Source organism: Wallemia ichthyophaga (genome assembly GCF_000400465.1).
Source record: "Wallemia ichthyophaga EXF-994 unplaced genomic scaffold scaffold8, whole genome shotgun sequence".
NCBI lineage: Eukaryota > Fungi > Basidiomycota > Wallemiomycetes > Wallemiales > Wallemiaceae > Wallemia > Wallemia ichthyophaga.
In genome coordinates this window covers 313,064-329,275 of record NW_008806281.1, presented here as the reverse complement: position 1 = coordinate 329,275, position 16,212 = coordinate 313,064, and the positions used below count along the sequence as shown (strand labels likewise).

Sequence of the window (16,212 nt, the reverse complement as noted above, 5' to 3'; positions counted from 1 at the left end):
TTATAATAATCGTAACACTAATACATAACTTTTCTTACTCTATTTCCTTTGGTTACTATCAAGTCTATCAACAGTGAGTGCTAGATTGCGAGCACTGCCTGTGTCAATGTCGAAAATAGGTCGCACTTGTACCGTTGTGTGTGGTTCATGTGCCGTGCGCTCCTTAACGTAGAGAAAGCGATCGAGGTGTATCAGAGACTCAAACATATCACCACAGCGTGCTTTGGCTGTCCAGAACACCTTCATGCGCCAATCGATGAGCTCCCAGAAGGCGTCATCGATGTCATCCGCCAACTCTTCTGGTTGTAGAGAAAGTTTCTCAGCTGCACCCTTCCTGTAAGTCCACCAATCTTTGTAATGGCGATCGCGCAGTTTGCCTAGGCGATTTTCGCTGAAGTGTGGGCGACCTATGCGACGCAGACACTCAGCTAGGCGTGATCTGCAAAGGAGTTTAAACATCGGGAAGCGCGCTACCTCCCAATACTTTTCAGGCTCCATAGTCCAATGAGCGAGAGTATGCACTGCCAAACCAAAGTAGTCGTATTCCCAAACGAATCTTCCTGGCTCGAGGCGGGCGATCTGCGTGCGGGTTTTTTGAGAGAGAGGGAAGTTCTGCGGTGACAGCTTATTGTAGCAGCAGCTAACCAAGACCAGACCATCGTAATCGTGTATACCGTCGATGAATGCCTCTATAACTTCGACTGAGAGATCACCACAAGGATGTAACCCAATTAGAGTACTCCGAGAATCACCCTTCGCTTTCCACTCCCTGTTCACCCGCTCCAAACTCTGTCTATCGAGAAAAGCGCAGACATGGTCTAATCGGCCCGTTGTAAGCCCCACATCGCGTCTTTCGGAGGTTATCTGTGAGCGCTGTACATTGTTGTTATCACTATCAACAGCGAGAACAGCGAAATCGAATGGTTGGCGACTGAGTGTTCTACTGAGATAGCCCTGCCCACTACCAACATCGATGAGGTGGGTGTGGTGGGAGAAGTCATTGCCAATGAGTGTAGACAATCGTTCACACTCATGCATCTTTTTTGGAGTCATACCGAGATTATTCACTTTTCCATGTCGCAGGTTTATCCGTTTGGTGTGAGGTTTTTCTGAGTTACGGTATGCGCGTGGGGCAGCTAGTTCGTTGCAGCGAGTGACATGACGCTGTAGACTGATCGGCCATTCCTCACTAATATCACCAACAGCAATTCTTCGTATCTGCTCATCTTTCCATTGCGAAGTGTGGGTGTTGGTGGACTCAGCCCAGTGCATCCACTCAGAGAATGCTTCGTGATTATCCCACCTTCGCTGCATTAGACGTGCGCTGTCTAAAATTATAAGCTTCTGATTGGCCAAAGACACTGAAAATTCAACGTACTGGTGTGGGTCTCAATCAATGACTTGACATAATCATCGCTAACGAATTCAAGTAGATCATCTAGGTATTTAAAGATATCTTGGTTGTATTGTGGAGGTATTTCCATCGTTTTTCAATCCAAAAGAGAAGTCTTGTCATGTGGTATGCATTTAAAATGAATATTTGATATAAAATTAAGTTTCTTTTGCTGCAATATCAATTCCCAGTTTGAACGAAGCGATAAGTGCACTGAGCTGTATTGTTTCTGAAGATCCCGTAGACAACCTGTATTCTATTTCAGCAAGATTTTCTAATAAATGCAATCGTGTAGCCCTTGGGAATTCAATTTGCTGTATGTATTCATAAGCACCGGTTATAATATCTTGCAGGGCAAGTCCATTCTGCCTCTTAAGAGTGTGTACGCGCTGATAACAGGTGGATATATCATCATTCATCATACTCTTGATAAGATATTCAATAGTTGATGGTGGCGGTGATGCTGTAACATTAAATACGTCATCCGCTGTAATCTTCTCTGGCGCACAAGCAGTATGACACGCTTGAAGGACGTTCAAAGCACGCCTCATATCACCTCTAGTGAGATTCAGCAAAGCATCTTTTGCATCTTCGTCAATTTCAACTGCCTCTCTATCAACAACCTCAGTTAAGCGGGCATGTAAATGCTGTTTAGGGAGAGGTGAAAATCTGAATCTAGTGCACCTCGATAGAATGGCAGGAGTAATCTTGTTTACGTAGTTGCAGATTATACAGAACCGCGTTGTTGGTGTATAATGCTCGATTATTCTCCTAAGAGCACCCTGTGCTTGCTGTGTCATAAGATCAGCCTCATCGAGTATAATAAGCTTGAAGCCATTTGAAAACAGAGTGCGCGTCTGAGCAAACGATTTGATCTGGTCGCGTACGACATCAATACCTCTGTCATCGGAAGCATTCAACTCCAAGACGTTTCTTTTATAGTTTGTGCCGTAGATTTTTCTGGCAATTGCGAGGATAGTAGAAGTCTTACCAGTTCCTAGTAAACTGAGTTATTGATACCGACCAAATACTCATCACCCACCCGGTGGACCGTAGAACAAAAGATGCGGCAAGCGCTCTTTATCAATGAAATTTGAAATCGTTTGTATTATATCCGTATGGCTGACAACGTCAGATAACTGATTCGGCCTGTACTTCTCAACCCTTGAAATATATAAGCCTGGCACTTGTAATTCAAAATGATATATCCCACCAAGGCAAATCGTTGTTTAAATTATTATCAACCTCCATTTTGCTCATTTCGTTATCTTCTATCTTCTTAGTATAGAACATCGACGCGATTTGAACGCGTTAAAAATAAAAATTTATAAAAATGGAATACAAGCTTGGCTACACACCTCGTATAGAGAGCTCATTGAAGTCCCTGTCACCGCGCTCACTTTGCCAAACTGTTTTGGATTGGATCGACGATAACAAGGTGGAGAGGCCTTATGGTGATTCGAGCAGTGTTAGAATCAAGTATTCAAAGTTCTCTACAAAGCCACCGACAAAGCCATCTCTTCTCCGTGAAATTTATCGAGATTGGGTGCGTATACCATTCACCGATAAGCATAACGTAATGACGCGATTTAACAGCCAGCTGGTTTGAGCTATAGACAATTAACTATTGCTCACTTTAAACTTTACCAAGAAAAGCCTCTATCGTTTGAATGGCGTGTTTATAGGCTAAAGGAATCAAATTTCGTGTCTTTGGATAAGTTTATTGAAATATTTCAACGCAACTTGGATGTTACCCATAATTACACTCTCTATATGCAATTTCTACCCTCAACTTCCCATTCTGTTGAACAAACGCCGATTTTCACTTTGATAATCCACGCAGAACCAGGGGAGGAACTTCCACCACCGTCTCAGAGACTGATGTTTGTTCCTTTATTATCAGCAGGTAAACTCATAACCACTGCTATCCCTTCAACACACGTCCATCACATCGTTAGAGCGTTTTTGTCCGCTTTCGGTAACGCTGAAGAGCTTATTAACCTTCAATTATACGACACCAATCTTTTATCTCTTAAAACCTTAACACTTGAACCTAAAACTCAAGGAATTTGGAGAAAATTAGCATCGTCTATCGATAAACTACCAAATCCGTTGGAAGAAGCGCCTCATTCCGTGGATTCAGACGCATTAATTTCACCTCATGACATTCAACCGTCCAGTATTGGGGATGGATATGACGAAATCATCCAACAAACATCCTCAGACCATCAAAACAGACGGCGATACGAAGCGATGGATGTATGGGGACATGAAAGTGACTTACCCCAAATTCATCGACTTACATTCAATGTGCGCATGCCATGGCGTATTCAAGATGAAACGGATAATTTAGATTGCAAAATCCGCATGTTCGGCGATGACATCTACCGCGGTCTCCGTCAAGCTGAATTAGAAGGCAAAACAACAGAGGAGGGTATACCAGGCTGGATACCGCAATCTCTCGAAACTGGGCACACGGACAACATTGTTGTCAAAACATCTCGCGTAACTGACAATTGGCAGTTCGTTCCAGGATTGGGAATAGAAGAAAACGGTGACATATTTGGAGCAGATCTTGACCGCGTGGATGAGATAGAACCAGAAATGAGACAACCGACACCATCACCAACATCTCCATCCGCCCGCGATTCTCCCGGTACGAGGAAGAGGAAACGTGAAGCACCGCAAAAGGTCTATGAGGATGAGAAGATTGATCAGGAAACAAACCAGAATAGAGAAATATACGATAAGTATTATGCACCCGTTCGCCTACCACCACCACCACCACCACGTGTAGAGCTTCCGTCTGAGTCATTCAGTATTAAAGACTTGAAATTAAAGCCAGGGTTGCGCAGGGCCAAGGAAGAAAAGAAGGGCAAGAAAAACGTTGCATCTGAATCCACAAGCACGCAGCGGCCACCGTCCGCGCAATTCTTGGCTCCTGAAGAAAGGCTTCTGATGCAGCTCGACGACGAAAGCTCTCAAAAGGCTCAGCTAATAGGTAACGATGAAGAGAGGGCAGAATACATCGAAAAGATGCAGCGCGAAAAGGAAGAAGAGCGTCAAAAGTATCAAAAGAACCGCGCAGCACCGCTTAGTGATGCCACTAAAGAGCGCCTCAGTAAGCTAGACGATAGGAGCAGACGGAAGGGTAGCGCTATAGTTGATGCGTTCGAGCGCACGAGCTATATTGAAAGGAAAGAGCGTGAAAAGGCTCGCGCTGATGAAGAACGTCGAAAAAAGATCAGGCGCGAGTCAGATGAACGTAGAAGAAATAGGAGGGCTGAGGCTGAGCAACGTGTTTCTTTACAGGATCCGGCGACTGCTGAGGCACGCGTGGCTGAAGCTATTGAGAAGTCACAGAGACGACTGGAAGCTAGACGCGCTAGAAAGTCGGGCGAGGGTGTTGTAGAACCTTCTGCGTCAGCGCCAGCACCTGCTGGTACAACTAATGAACCATCGGCATCTGCATCTGCATTATCGTCCGCATCTCCGCCAGCAACATTACCAGAACAAGCGCGTTCACCGTCTGGTCAACGCCAAAAGCCTCGTCCACATCGATCACCTAATTAAATTGAATCCGCGAAAAACCCCACCACTTAGAGTAATAAAAGTATGTTATAGTGTACCTATTAAGCGTTGTATCAATATTCAAGAAATGCATAAAGATTCGTACTTGACGTGATCGTGCGTTTTATATAACAAACAAAAGCATTCTAAAATCAAACAAAGACACCTCTTCGAGCAACTTTGTCGAGGATACCGCCCATGTGACGATCGTAAACCCTAACACCTCTGAGATAGGTTCTCGAGATTCTTCCAGCGAAAGTATGACCGATGTACGGAGAGATTTGATGCTTGTAGAAGAGGTCATTTTCACTCAGAGTGTATGCGGATTCCGGCTCGAAGAGGACAAAATCAGCATCGTAACCTTTCTCAATAAGACCCTTCTTTCCATGAAGACCAGCAAGTATGGCTGGTTTGGTGGACATGGCTTCAACGAGCTCGCCCAAAGATAAACCAAAGCCGCACTCATCAGCGCTCATCTTGGTATACAAAGCTGGAAGACCGAGACCAAGCGATGAGATACCACCCCAGCCATTCAAAAAGTCACCAGACTCAATATTTTTAGTGAGAGGATCACTAGGTGAGTGATCAGAGGTAATGAGATCAATGTCACCGTCGTTGAGCGCCTTCCAGAGCAGTGCATTGTTGGCGGCATCACGGATAGGTGGAGCACTTTTATACTCAACACCGCCATCTGGTATATCATCCTTATTGAAGTAGAGATAGTGGTAGCAGGTTTCGACGGTGAGCTTGAGACCGTCTGCACGTGCTTGTCTGATCATTGGCAAGGCTTCAGCTGCAGATAGGTGAACTATGTGAACATGAATGAGTGGATATTTGCGCATTTTCATTATTAGCGTTCTTATGGCGTCCAATTCGTATTCGACTGGGTGAGTTTGAAGGTAAGTGTTGTAATCAGCGGGGTTGCTACTGTCAATTGCTTTTTTAATTGCCTTTTCTGTCTTCTTGTTTGAGGATTCGGCATGGAAGAGCATAGTGACGTTATGACCTTTGTTTGCGCTCTTGCTGAGTTCCTTGAAAGCCTTTTCAATGTCCTTTGGAGAGACTGCTTTGAATTCCTAGAATGAAGTGTTATTAAGCATCCAAACAAAAAAATATGACGCACATCGACACCGCTGTTTATCATGAAACTCTTGAAACCCTTGACGCCTTCCTGCTTAAGGAGACTGGAGAGGTGCTTTGTGTTTCCAGGCACACTGCCAGCCCAGAAACCCAAATCAGAGTGAATGTTGCCGGTTGCAGCCGCCTTCTTCTCGACCAAAGCTTTGACGGTATTAGTGGGTGGAATGGAGTTGAGAGGCATATCAATGAGAGTGGTGACACCACCTGCAATAGCAGCTTGTGTAGCTGTATCGAAGGTTTCCCACTCGGACCTGCCTGGATCATTTATATGTACGTGTGTATCGACGAGACCTGGGAGAAGAATCTGGGAAGGACCGTAGTTGATGAGTTTACCAACTTTTTTATCTTTTCTAATACCACCGAAAACTTCAACAACCTTTCCAGTCTTCTTGCTAACTTGAAGAGTTGCTGGCTGTGGATCGTAGCTTGAAGGAAGAAGCGCGTATTGAGCGGTAATTGTGTAGATATCTGAGCCCAAAAGATATTTGAATAGCAGAGTCGTTAAAACAGCAGCCAATGCCGCAACTGAGTATAATTTGCGTTCTTCCATCCTCAACGTAGCTCTATAAGACTTTTCTTAATCAGATAACAAATATTTTTAAAATGCCACCAAGTACAAGAGGTGATGTTATATCTGAGGTAATTAAAATCCTTATAAGGCTTTTGCACTCGCTTAGTCCTCCTCAGTACGTCGATGGCGGCTCATTCAGTCGTAACAAGCTTATTGCTTCTCGTGAATCGTTGTTTGGTGGTGCAGATGGATCCCCTGGCAGCTTCCCAGATAAATTACCAAAGTCTGGTTTAACTGCTACCGAATTGAAGCAATTATCGAATGATGACGTGAACAAGATTGTTTCAGCTACAGGGTACAGTCAATCTAAAGCGCAATTAAAGTTGAATCAGTTTAAATGCGTCAAAGATGTCATATTAGATTATGTAAAGGCTTAATCACTATCTTCGTTATTTCTTCAATTAATTCTTCTTTTATTATAATTACAAGCAAATAATATAATGCTTTCATTTGATTTGGGTATATTGAGACATTTCAATCATGAAAATTTTGAGCTGCGACAGCGAGCAATACGATGAGTACCAGTATCATTATGAGTGAGAGTGAATGTTTATGTTAGATTAACTACCAGAGCCATCCTACTTTTCTTTTTCTTTAATTTGTTAATAAATTAGATTAACACCGTTTGAGGTGAGATAATTGGTGATTGTGGTATCCATCTTTGGCTTGATGAACGTGAGCGTGTAGTTGTTGGTGCAACTGGACAGCTTCTTGGTGTTGTGTTCGCACTTTGCTTGATTGAGTCGGTAGTTGCAACCATATCCAGTGATCTTGTTGGCTTAAGGTGTTCGTCTACCAGATTGAACACATCCCTAGCCATTCCCCAGCTGCATTGATATCCAGCAGGTCCAATACCGTAAGCGTGTACGACTGGGTGACCTTCATCGAAACCTTGCGGATCTTCGAGCAACTCAAATTCCAATCTAGCTCCACCCTCTCTAGCAGGACGAAGGCCAACGTTATGACGCACGACTTTAATATCTTCAAATTTACCAGTAGGGCTAAGATTCTTGTTTAATTCGAAGCAGCGTTCGAGAATGCGTTGACCCATGTCGATATCCACCTCAGTGTCCCAGTTGCCGACTTGGAAACAGCCACCCAAGATAGCTTGGCCATTTGGTCTTGGAATGATGTATGCTGATTCTGAGCTGTATGAGCTATCAAGAGCCATGACGCATTCTTTGACATTAGGAGCGTCGACCACGACTGTTTGACCGCGTATAGGCATGACTTGAGGGTCGTTGCAACCGTCCAACTTGCGCGCACCAAGGCCAGTGGCGTTAACGACTAGATCAGCAGTTGGGATACCATGAGCGCCTTGAAAAGGCTCGTGGATAGAATTGAATGACTTCCTAATAAAGCCCACACCAAGCTGTACAGCTGTCTTGTAGAGGTGCTGGAGGTAGTCTGGGGCTGAGAGTGAGACAGAGGTGAAGGCGGCACCAGAGACGCCTGGTTTAGCACAAGGTGGGTGAACTCTACGGAAGTTTGGAGTGAGGTGCTTGTGCCAAAGATCTTTAATGCCTTGCTCTGACTTGTAAACGGTGATTGGCAGTTCCATTACGTGGCCAGTGGGGATGAGGTTCCAGAGCTGCTTGAAAGTGTGCTCCTCCCACCTCTGCAGTCTGTAATCATATTTGGAGGCAAAGGTGGCCCAGTCTGTGGTGTACTTGTGAGTTTGGCAAGAGAGAAGACGTTCGACTCACTTGCGCCAGCCCAAGGAGAAGCGAATCCAGTGGACTCTGAGTCTGTGGGGAGATCTCTAGCGCAAACGGTAACCTTGTAGCCTTGTCTAGCGAGGGTGACGGCGGTGGTGACGCCGATGACTAGCGTAGGTGTGAGTAGCGTGACAAGAACAAAGACCAATACGCACCACCGCCACCGAGAACGACAATGTGCTGATTTGATGTGATTGAGCTTGGTACAGGCATGATTGTTCCTTTATAAGTTGTATGAAATCTGCCGATGTGATTTCTGCTCTGTTTGGAATGAAGAGTGAAGAAGGAAGGAATTTAAATCCCAGAAATGTGTCTGCCACCGGCCAAAGATTGTCCTTGTATTGTTGCGCACGGTTGACGTACGTTTGCCCGGGTGTGCCTAGCCAGTGCAGATTTGATTGGGCAAAGCGGGGAATGGCGTGTATTGGCATTAGGTGGAGCGGCTGGGTTAATAGATCGAAGGCGATATTCAATCGAATACACTTGTCAACCAATTAAGCCCAAATTAGCCCAAATTAGTCCACTTTACCCGCTGTAATCACCAAATATCGGCTGCAATGATGACGCCTGGAGATGTCAAACGGGGAGTGTGAAAAGTAATTTAATCGGTGAATCATTGGATATTGCAGTGTCCGATTTAAATTTGCTGGCATTGCCGGTATTACTCCCCCAAAAGCCGCATGAATAGATGCATAAACAAACGCACTAATAGAAACACAAATAGATTCGAATATTCCGTAAAAAAAAAAGCGCGTAAGAAAGTGCGTAACAATGGTATAAACATGTTTATTACATGATACACGTACGAGAAAGGTATAGCCGCAACTTCTCCTTGATCTCTAGCCCGGATTGGCCGACACAATAAAAATTGAGAGAGTGTGTTTAAGTGGGCAAAAGGGGAAGTGTGATAAGATTTTTAATAAGATTTATAATGTAAAATGATTAAATGGCAGTGTAAATCTAAAGATATCGTACAGCTGTCATTTCAATTAAAGTGACGTCATTTGAGGCTAAAAAAAGAAAAAGACCAGCATTAGAAGTACTCGCCTTCCTTTGGTTGCTGTAGCTTTCTATTATCAGGTGCAGCCATTTCCCTGTAAAAGTGTGTTAAACGGCTGATACGCCACCAAACTTCCACCTCACCTTCTCAAATCCACGAGAATCTTTTCGATAGTTGTAGCGTCATTCCATTTATTTAGCGTTGTGAACTTGGAAGTATCAATACTGCCTGTGTTTGAGACAAAAGGTAAATTGACTTTGCTGATAAAGCGCAGAATTGGCGGAGTTGCCGGGTAGCCATTGCCGCACTCCACAGACAGCGTATAGATCCTATTCTCGTGCGTTGAATGGCCAGGACCAATTATAGTGGCATTCCAATGAGTCATGGAAATGTCATCACTATCTGCGAGACCATATGATATGGATCCATCGCCAATACCCTTTTCACCCTTCTCGAGTTCCTCTAGGAGTCTAAAATTTCTAGGTGCTGATGCGTGTTAGACGGAAATACACGTAACGGCCAGCTCACTCTTTACTGAAGCCATCAAGGTATAAATACAACGATGAACTTATTCAAAGAAAAGGATAATAAATTTGAATCTGAAGTTACCAACGCTACAAGTGAATCTCACGAATCAGAGCCATACGATTTATATTTTGATTTGCTTGATAAGCTTGGCCAGGACGCCGCCACCAATTCTAAGCTAATTATCGCTCAAATACACAAACGTCTATCACATAGGCATTACAACACCCAAATACTTTCACTTAAATTGGTGGACTTCTTATTAAAGAACTCTGAATCACTCCACTCTGATGTCGCTTCTCTTTCTTTCACTCAGTCGCTGCAAAGACTTATCACTGACAGAAACTCTGATCAGAGAGTTAAGGATACTGCCACAGATTTGGTCTACAATTGGTCTGATGTCTTTGATAACTCAAATGATTCAACCACCCTGGGTTTAATGAGGGAACTTGCAGATAATCTCGCTAATCAGCACATTTACCCTTCAAATACCCACAATAACCCTCCTCCTTCCCCTGATTACGATAAACTCAAGGAAGAAGAAGACCAACTCCAAAAGGTACTCGAAATGTCCAAAACTGACATTGGTGGCAGATTCAACACGGAGGATATCTCCGCGAACCTCCCTTCAACCTCTCAATCAAACAATATCCCCCCTCCATCAAACTTGTCTCCTTCACCCATTCCACAAACTCAAAACGCTCCCACACAACGCGTTAAAGCTTTATACGATTTTGAACCACAAGAACCTAACGAACTCGGCTTCTGCAATGGTGATATTATTACCGTCCTTGAATCCATCCACAAAGACTGGTGGAGAGGTGAGTTGAGTGGTGAAATTGGTATCTTCCCCGTCAACTACGTCCAAATTCTCCCAAATCTCACCCCTTCTCAAATCACCTCCGAGGCTCAATTCGAAGCTGAGTTGTTCGATAGTGCTGGCGATGTTGATCGTTTGTTGCGCTTGTTGCAAGGTGTAGATCCTAGTAGAGGTGAGACTATAGACGATAATGAAGAGATTCAGGTGAGTTTCATGTGCATCTAACCTAAATAACCCTTTAACTCTCCAACTTCTTAAAGGATCTCTACGACAAGACACTCAGATTACGTCCAAAGATTGTCAAACTTATTGACAAATACTCACGCAAGAAAGATGAACTCGTTGCAATTAATCTAAGGTTCAACCAAGCGAGAGATCTCTTTGCGGGTATGATGGAGCGTCCGGGTGTAGGTGTTTATCAGCAGCATCAGCATCAACAGCCACCAAACGCATCTCCATATCAGCAGCCGCCAAGTACATCTCCATACCACCAGCCACCGCCACAACAGTATGCACCATACCCAGCACACCCGCAACATGCGCAAACCGTTCAACCCGCTCAACCCGCTCAACACCCACAACAAGTCCAGTTCCAGCCAGGTCCATACGATGAGCAATGGGCGCAATATTACGCTGCACAAGCAGCTACTAATGCCAATACCAATCCTAACGTTGGTGTGGTTTCACCAAACCAGAATCAGTTTGCTGCTGCTGCTGGTGTTCCTCAGTACACTTACAGTCAAACCTCACCTTATGCTGTGACTGGTGCTCCAGCTCCAGCTTTCTCCTCACCACCTCCCAACCCCGCTCAACTCAGCTCTACCAGTCTTGATCAGCAGTTTCAGCATGTGACTGTGAATGATCAGTATGGTGGTGCACAAGGTGGTGCTGGTGCTCAACAGTCTTATTACCCAGTGCAGCAGTGAGCAATGTACAATTTTTTTTTTCTTTGTTGGTAGAATTACATGAATTGATGATAGTATTGACAAGTGCGTAAGATTGTGTTAATGTTTGATTAGATGGTGCATATTAATGTATTGTTGATGTTAATGTGGATGTTGTGATTTCTATTCACATGAGCCACGCGAGCATCGAAGCCGCGGCTGGTGAGACAGAGTGAGCTAGACAGTTGAATTTATCAGTTTGATCTTGCTCTATCATGCTGAGTGTGTTAAGTGTGTTCAATGTGAGGGCAGCGCTGAGAATTGTTAGTATAGCTCATTCTACCGAAAATGCTCACCGACCTATCATCACCGCCTTCATCTGTCTCGCTGAATGCACCACTACTAAGCGAAGAAAACGCGCTATCTGCACTGCCCCTCCTCGAGCTCAACTGTGAAGGTATATCTGTCTCAGTTGCGTCATCATTCTGCGTATTTGTTTGTGTTTGTGTGTGTATGTGCATATGTGCATGCGCCTGTGTAAAGTGTATCCGCTGACACCCCTCCGAAAGACTCTGGCCACTAGCACCCATTATTCTTCTCGTCCGCTTTAGTGCACAGCGAGGACACAGCGACGTCTGTTTGAGGCCTTCTCTAAACAGAGACCATGGAAATGTATCATCCTCATCGCCATATTCCACAGAAACCCTCCGTGATAGTATCCAATTGAGCATATATGTCGCATGTCCAATCGCATACATGCTATGATTCGTTTGTGTTAATGCAATATAAGACTTTGTACTGGCATGTTTATAAACCTCCTCTATCACCTCCACAGGCAGATTAAGAAAGTGCATTGGCGTGATTCTCTGTTTTACTTGTCTTTGTGATGGTTTAAAGTGTACCGAGGTGAGTTCGGTGATTATATCAACTATCTTAATCCGGTTGCCGTTTTTAGATTAGTTTGTGTGGCGTGTATGTGGTGTGAGTGGCGTGATGTCTTATTCGGTAGTAATCTTATTTCAATCGTGTGACAATCGTGTTTATCGTGGCTTGTGTCAAAACCCACGCAGACAATTCTCAATTCCTTTTATTCACCCTAATGACCGAAGCTCAGCTAAATCAGCGGCACGCTTTTCATCGCCGTTCCTCTTGCCGACTCGTGCAGACGTTCTAAATCTAAGCGTGCGCGGCGTTTCCCAGCCTAAAAGATATCTTTGTGATTATAAAATAATTTATTCAAATATTCCATTACTCGTAAAATTTGTCTAGATTCTTTTCACTCGGCTTTTTCACCGCCGGGAGATGTCTCGGTGTTAGTGGCTGGGGGTGCAGACGATGCAGATGTTTCTTGAGCTTCTTGAGCCTCTTGAGCGTCTTCAGGCTGCCCACTACCCTTTGATTCCGGCTTATCTCCATCTGTCGGCGGTGAAGCGGACCTCATATTTACATCTCTGTTATCATTACCTGTTTGCCTCTGATCTATCTCTCTCCTAATTGCCTCATCTATCTCCTTACTAGCCGCCTCACTAGTCACATTATCGTGCTCGCCATCGTCACTTCCAGGAGGAGACGACCGAGGCACTTCCTTCTCTTTGCTGTTATTGTTACCTTTGCTCTCATCACCATCCTTATCCTCATCTTCCTCTTCTTTATCACCAAATTCTTCATCCTCGCTTTCGTCAGACTTGGAAGCATTAACTCCAATCTTATCTTCCTCCTCCCTCCTTATCTGCTCTTCCATTGCTGCCTTGCGCTCCTTTTCGAGATCCTGCTTGTGCTGTATTTTCTCAGATTTTATGCGCAGCTTCTCCTCCTCCTTGGCTGCATCTTCCATCTGCCTCTGTTCCTCCTTCTTCTCTTTGGCTCTTTGTGGTCCAGCTGGCATAAAGTAATCGTCAATTGCCATCCTTTCACTAACCTCTTCTTCGTTGAGAGGTTCTAATCCGAGTTGAATCTTGTCCCACATGTCTTCATCTTCTTCATCCTGTGTAGTTGTTTAATGAGTTAGTGTTTTCACAGATAAAAACCACTCACCTTAGGTCTACGCTTCTTCAATGTCATTCTCGTCGGCATATGCTTGTAATAAACACCCTTTCCACGCGGTCTGGCAGATGCAAGTGAGGGATTGATTACTGTAGATCCAGGTGGTTTACTGTCACCATTATCAAACATGAGAAGTATATCATTGGTATCTTTCTGCTCATTCGTGACATTGTATTCTCTAATATAATTGAATATAACTCTTTGCTGTTCATCGACATCTTCAGGTAAGGTTTCTGCTTCAAATTTAGATCTGAGAAGTGCATACTGTTCATCACTTTCAGGCAAATAGTACTGCAACCAAGTTTCACCATTATCTGCGTATCTTGGTCTTAGTATACCATTGTGTAAACGATGATCAGAGGATGTTGTACGATCAGAAGGATCATCAGCAAATCGCATAAGGAAATAATCGTTGGCAAAGGTTTCAAAGTCAGGTAAAAAGTCGTAGGTATCAACAGCTTTGAGATGTTTCTTTTGAGGGTGTGTGATTTCAGACAACTCTTGTGACGATGGTTGACGTGTGTCCCACTGGAAAGTTGACTCAATCTCTTGTGCTCGGCCTTCGGGAGTATCATCGTATACTCTAACGTCAGAAGATTGCTTTCGTGAGAGAGCAGCTTTAGAGTAGTTGGTACGCTTTTCATTAACTTCTGAAGCGTTTAAGTTTGAGTATTTGGATTTATACAACCACGCCTTATTTGAAGCTTGAGAGGGTTTATCTGGTGTGGTAGTGCCAGAATTAAGAGTGGTATTACCACGCAGAGAAACATCGGCAGGATCAACCAATAAGGCCAAGTCATCGTCATCCAATTCGACGTCAGCTTCTGGATTGAGATGAATATGCTCGTCATCCTCATCGTGATCATCCCATAACTCAGCAAAGTGTTGTAGCTGTAGGGGCATACCAGATTCAGCATCGGCGAGCATTGCATGTGGCTGCTCCGCGACCAAATCCGCTGTGAAGTTGTAGTCACCCAGTCTTTGTAAATTTGGTTCGATATTGATCAATTTAGGACCAAATTTAGGTGCAGGAATCTGATTCTGATATCTAGTTCTAACGATTAAATCATATTTACTGAGATTTTTAGTTTTTATTGCTCTTATCTGCGAATTGAATTAGACTCACGATTTCGACATCGCTGTTTGAATACAAAGGTAGAATGACAGATGGGAATATCGATAATGATAGCCGTGATAGTCGTGTAGATGAGTATAGTGGCGTTGAAAGCGTACTTGAAGTACCACGCACGCTCAAGCAATCAATCAAAGCGTGGTGGAACTACACGGACGACGATGGCTTGAAATCACAGCACAGAATGTTCTCTAAGCTGCCATTTAATAGGGTGAGCAAGGATGACGCCGATAAGCTCGAAGAACCTACGCGTGTGGCGTTCACTTCACTCGTAGATATCAGCCACCCGTCCTTCACAAATCCCGTAAAGATTAATACGCTCGAAATTGGTCAGTACCCAAAGCCCAGTGATCAAGATGAAGTTCCTATTGTTTGTAGCCACGGATACGCCGCAGGTGCGTACTTATCAGTAAACGTCATAATTCTAACACATATCATCACAGCAACTTTCTTCTTCTTGAATAATCTACAAGCCTTAGGATCCATTCCTAAAACCAGATTCTATGGAATGGATGTCCTTGGAATGGGATTGAGTGAAAGGGTTAAATTCCCAAACATATCTTCATCACAACCCGTAGAAAAGCGGGTAGCGGCGGCCGAGGACTTTTTTACTGATGCTTTAGAAGCCTGGAGAAAGGCTCAAGGTCTTAATCGCATGATTCTGGTCGGTCATAGTTTGGGTGGCTATCTTAGCACAGTTTACGCGTTAAGATACCCGCAACACGTAAGGAAACTGATTCTCATCTCGCCTATTGGTTTCCCTAATAATCCCGAGATCGCAACCCAGGAATCTCTCAATCAGGACCTTCAAGAGGCTCAAACTGAAACACGCTCGCATGAATTTTCTGATGTGCCTGAAACACGTACGAGAAAGGCAATGAAAGGACTAGTGAGGTACTTGTGGGAAGACAGAAACTTTAGTCCATTTGATATTCTCCGGAAGAGCCTTTTTTTTGGACCAATGCTTGTGAGCAGCTATAGCCTGCGGAGGTTTAGTACGCTGTCAGAGGACTTGCAGAGAGATCTGTATCATTACATATACGCTATCAGTATCAGAAAGGCGTCATCAGAGTATTCAATCACGCATTTACTAAGCTACGGTGCATACGCGAGATTACCGCTTATTGATAGAATTGAACATTTAGATAAGAGGATTCCGGTGACGTTCATGCATGGATCAGTGGATTGGGTGAGTGGAGGGCTAGAGGCGTTCAATAAGATGAAGGAGATGGGATTTCAAGTAAAATATGAGGAGACGCCAAAAGCAGGTGAGATAAATGAGGTCATAAGACGCAGAAAACTCAATTGATAACGACGTACAGGACATCATCTGTATTTGGATAATCCAGAGGACTTTAACAGGTTCATTGTGAAGGATATTGAGGGATCGCTCTGAGTGGGGGCGTGTTGCGTGCC

General features: G+C 44.1%; 11 protein-coding genes across 11 annotated transcripts; 4 read left to right on the top strand and 7 right to left on the bottom strand.

Moving 5' to 3' along the window:
• Positions 1-39: 39 nt before the first annotated feature.
• J056_004561 (Protein RRNAD1) lies at positions 40-1,484 on the bottom strand (the record flags this gene model as incomplete). The annotated part of the gene is made up of 2 exons (XM_009269756.1): positions 40-1,328; positions 1,379-1,484. 2 exons carry the CDS (start codon positions 1,482-1,484, stop codon positions 40-42), a joined length of 1,395 nt encoding a protein of 464 aa, XP_009268031.1.
• A 67-nt stretch (positions 1,485-1,551) lies between these two features.
• On the bottom strand, positions 1,552-2,686 carry J056_004560 (Replication factor C subunit 3; the record flags this gene model as incomplete). Its single annotated transcript, XM_009269755.1, has 3 exons — positions 1,552-2,390; positions 2,436-2,557; positions 2,607-2,686. 3 exons carry the CDS (start codon positions 2,684-2,686, stop codon positions 1,552-1,554), a joined length of 1,041 nt encoding a protein of 346 aa, XP_009268030.1.
• Positions 2,687-2,726: 40 nt separating this feature from the next.
• On the top strand, positions 2,727-4,966 carry J056_004559 (uncharacterized protein; the record flags this gene model as incomplete). Its single annotated transcript, XM_009269754.1, has 2 exons — positions 2,727-2,939; positions 2,990-4,966. 2 exons carry the CDS (start codon positions 2,727-2,729, stop codon positions 4,964-4,966), a joined length of 2,190 nt encoding a protein of 729 aa, XP_009268029.1.
• Positions 4,967-5,115: 149 nt separating this feature from the next.
• Positions 5,116-6,653, bottom strand: J056_004558 (Allantoinase; the record flags this gene model as incomplete). Its single annotated transcript, XM_009269753.1, has 2 exons — positions 5,116-6,039; positions 6,087-6,653. 2 exons carry the CDS (start codon positions 6,651-6,653, stop codon positions 5,116-5,118), a joined length of 1,491 nt encoding a protein of 496 aa, XP_009268028.1.
• A 53-nt stretch (positions 6,654-6,706) lies between these two features.
• On the top strand, positions 6,707-7,051 carry J056_004557 (uncharacterized protein; the record flags this gene model as incomplete). The annotated part of the gene is made up of 2 exons (XM_009269752.1): positions 6,707-6,742; positions 6,791-7,051. 2 exons carry the CDS (start codon positions 6,707-6,709, stop codon positions 7,049-7,051), a joined length of 297 nt encoding a protein of 98 aa, XP_009268027.1.
• Positions 7,052-7,284: 233 nt separating this feature from the next.
• Positions 7,285-8,605, bottom strand: J056_004556 (D-amino-acid oxidase; the record flags this gene model as incomplete). Its single annotated transcript, XM_009269751.1, has 3 exons — positions 7,285-8,333; positions 8,381-8,500; positions 8,548-8,605. The coding sequence occupies 3 exons, from the start codon at positions 8,603-8,605 to the stop codon at positions 7,285-7,287; spliced, it is 1,227 nt and encodes a 408-aa protein (XP_009268026.1).
• Positions 8,606-9,425: 820 nt separating this feature from the next.
• Positions 9,426-9,777, bottom strand: J056_004555 (Ubiquitin-conjugating enzyme variant MMS2; the record flags this gene model as incomplete). Its single annotated transcript, XM_009269750.1, has 2 exons — positions 9,426-9,486; positions 9,536-9,777. 2 exons carry the CDS (start codon positions 9,775-9,777, stop codon positions 9,426-9,428), a joined length of 303 nt encoding a protein of 100 aa, XP_009268025.1.
• A 177-nt stretch (positions 9,778-9,954) lies between these two features.
• On the top strand, positions 9,955-11,663 carry J056_004554 (Class E vacuolar protein-sorting machinery protein HSE1; the record flags this gene model as incomplete). Its single annotated transcript, XM_009269749.1, has 2 exons — positions 9,955-10,941; positions 10,998-11,663. 2 exons carry the CDS (start codon positions 9,955-9,957, stop codon positions 11,661-11,663), a joined length of 1,653 nt encoding a protein of 550 aa, XP_009268024.1.
• Positions 11,664-11,808: 145 nt separating this feature from the next.
• J056_004553 (uncharacterized protein) lies at positions 11,809-12,475 on the bottom strand (the record flags this gene model as incomplete). Its single annotated transcript, XM_009269748.1, has 2 exons — positions 11,809-11,935; positions 11,982-12,475. The coding sequence occupies 2 exons, from the start codon at positions 12,473-12,475 to the stop codon at positions 11,809-11,811; spliced, it is 621 nt and encodes a 206-aa protein (XP_009268023.1).
• Positions 12,476-12,897: 422 nt separating this feature from the next.
• Positions 12,898-14,801, bottom strand: J056_004552 (RNA polymerase II-associated protein 1-like protein; the record flags this gene model as incomplete). The annotated part of the gene is made up of 3 exons (XM_009269747.1): positions 12,898-13,605; positions 13,656-14,739; positions 14,791-14,801. 3 exons carry the CDS (start codon positions 14,799-14,801, stop codon positions 12,898-12,900), a joined length of 1,803 nt encoding a protein of 600 aa, XP_009268022.1.
• A 23-nt stretch (positions 14,802-14,824) lies between these two features.
• On the top strand, positions 14,825-16,192 carry J056_004551 (uncharacterized protein; the record flags this gene model as incomplete). Its single annotated transcript, XM_009269746.1, has 3 exons — positions 14,825-15,191; positions 15,240-16,064; positions 16,119-16,192. The coding sequence occupies 3 exons, from the start codon at positions 14,825-14,827 to the stop codon at positions 16,190-16,192; spliced, it is 1,266 nt and encodes a 421-aa protein (XP_009268021.1).
• Positions 16,193-16,212: the final 20 nt, after the last annotated feature.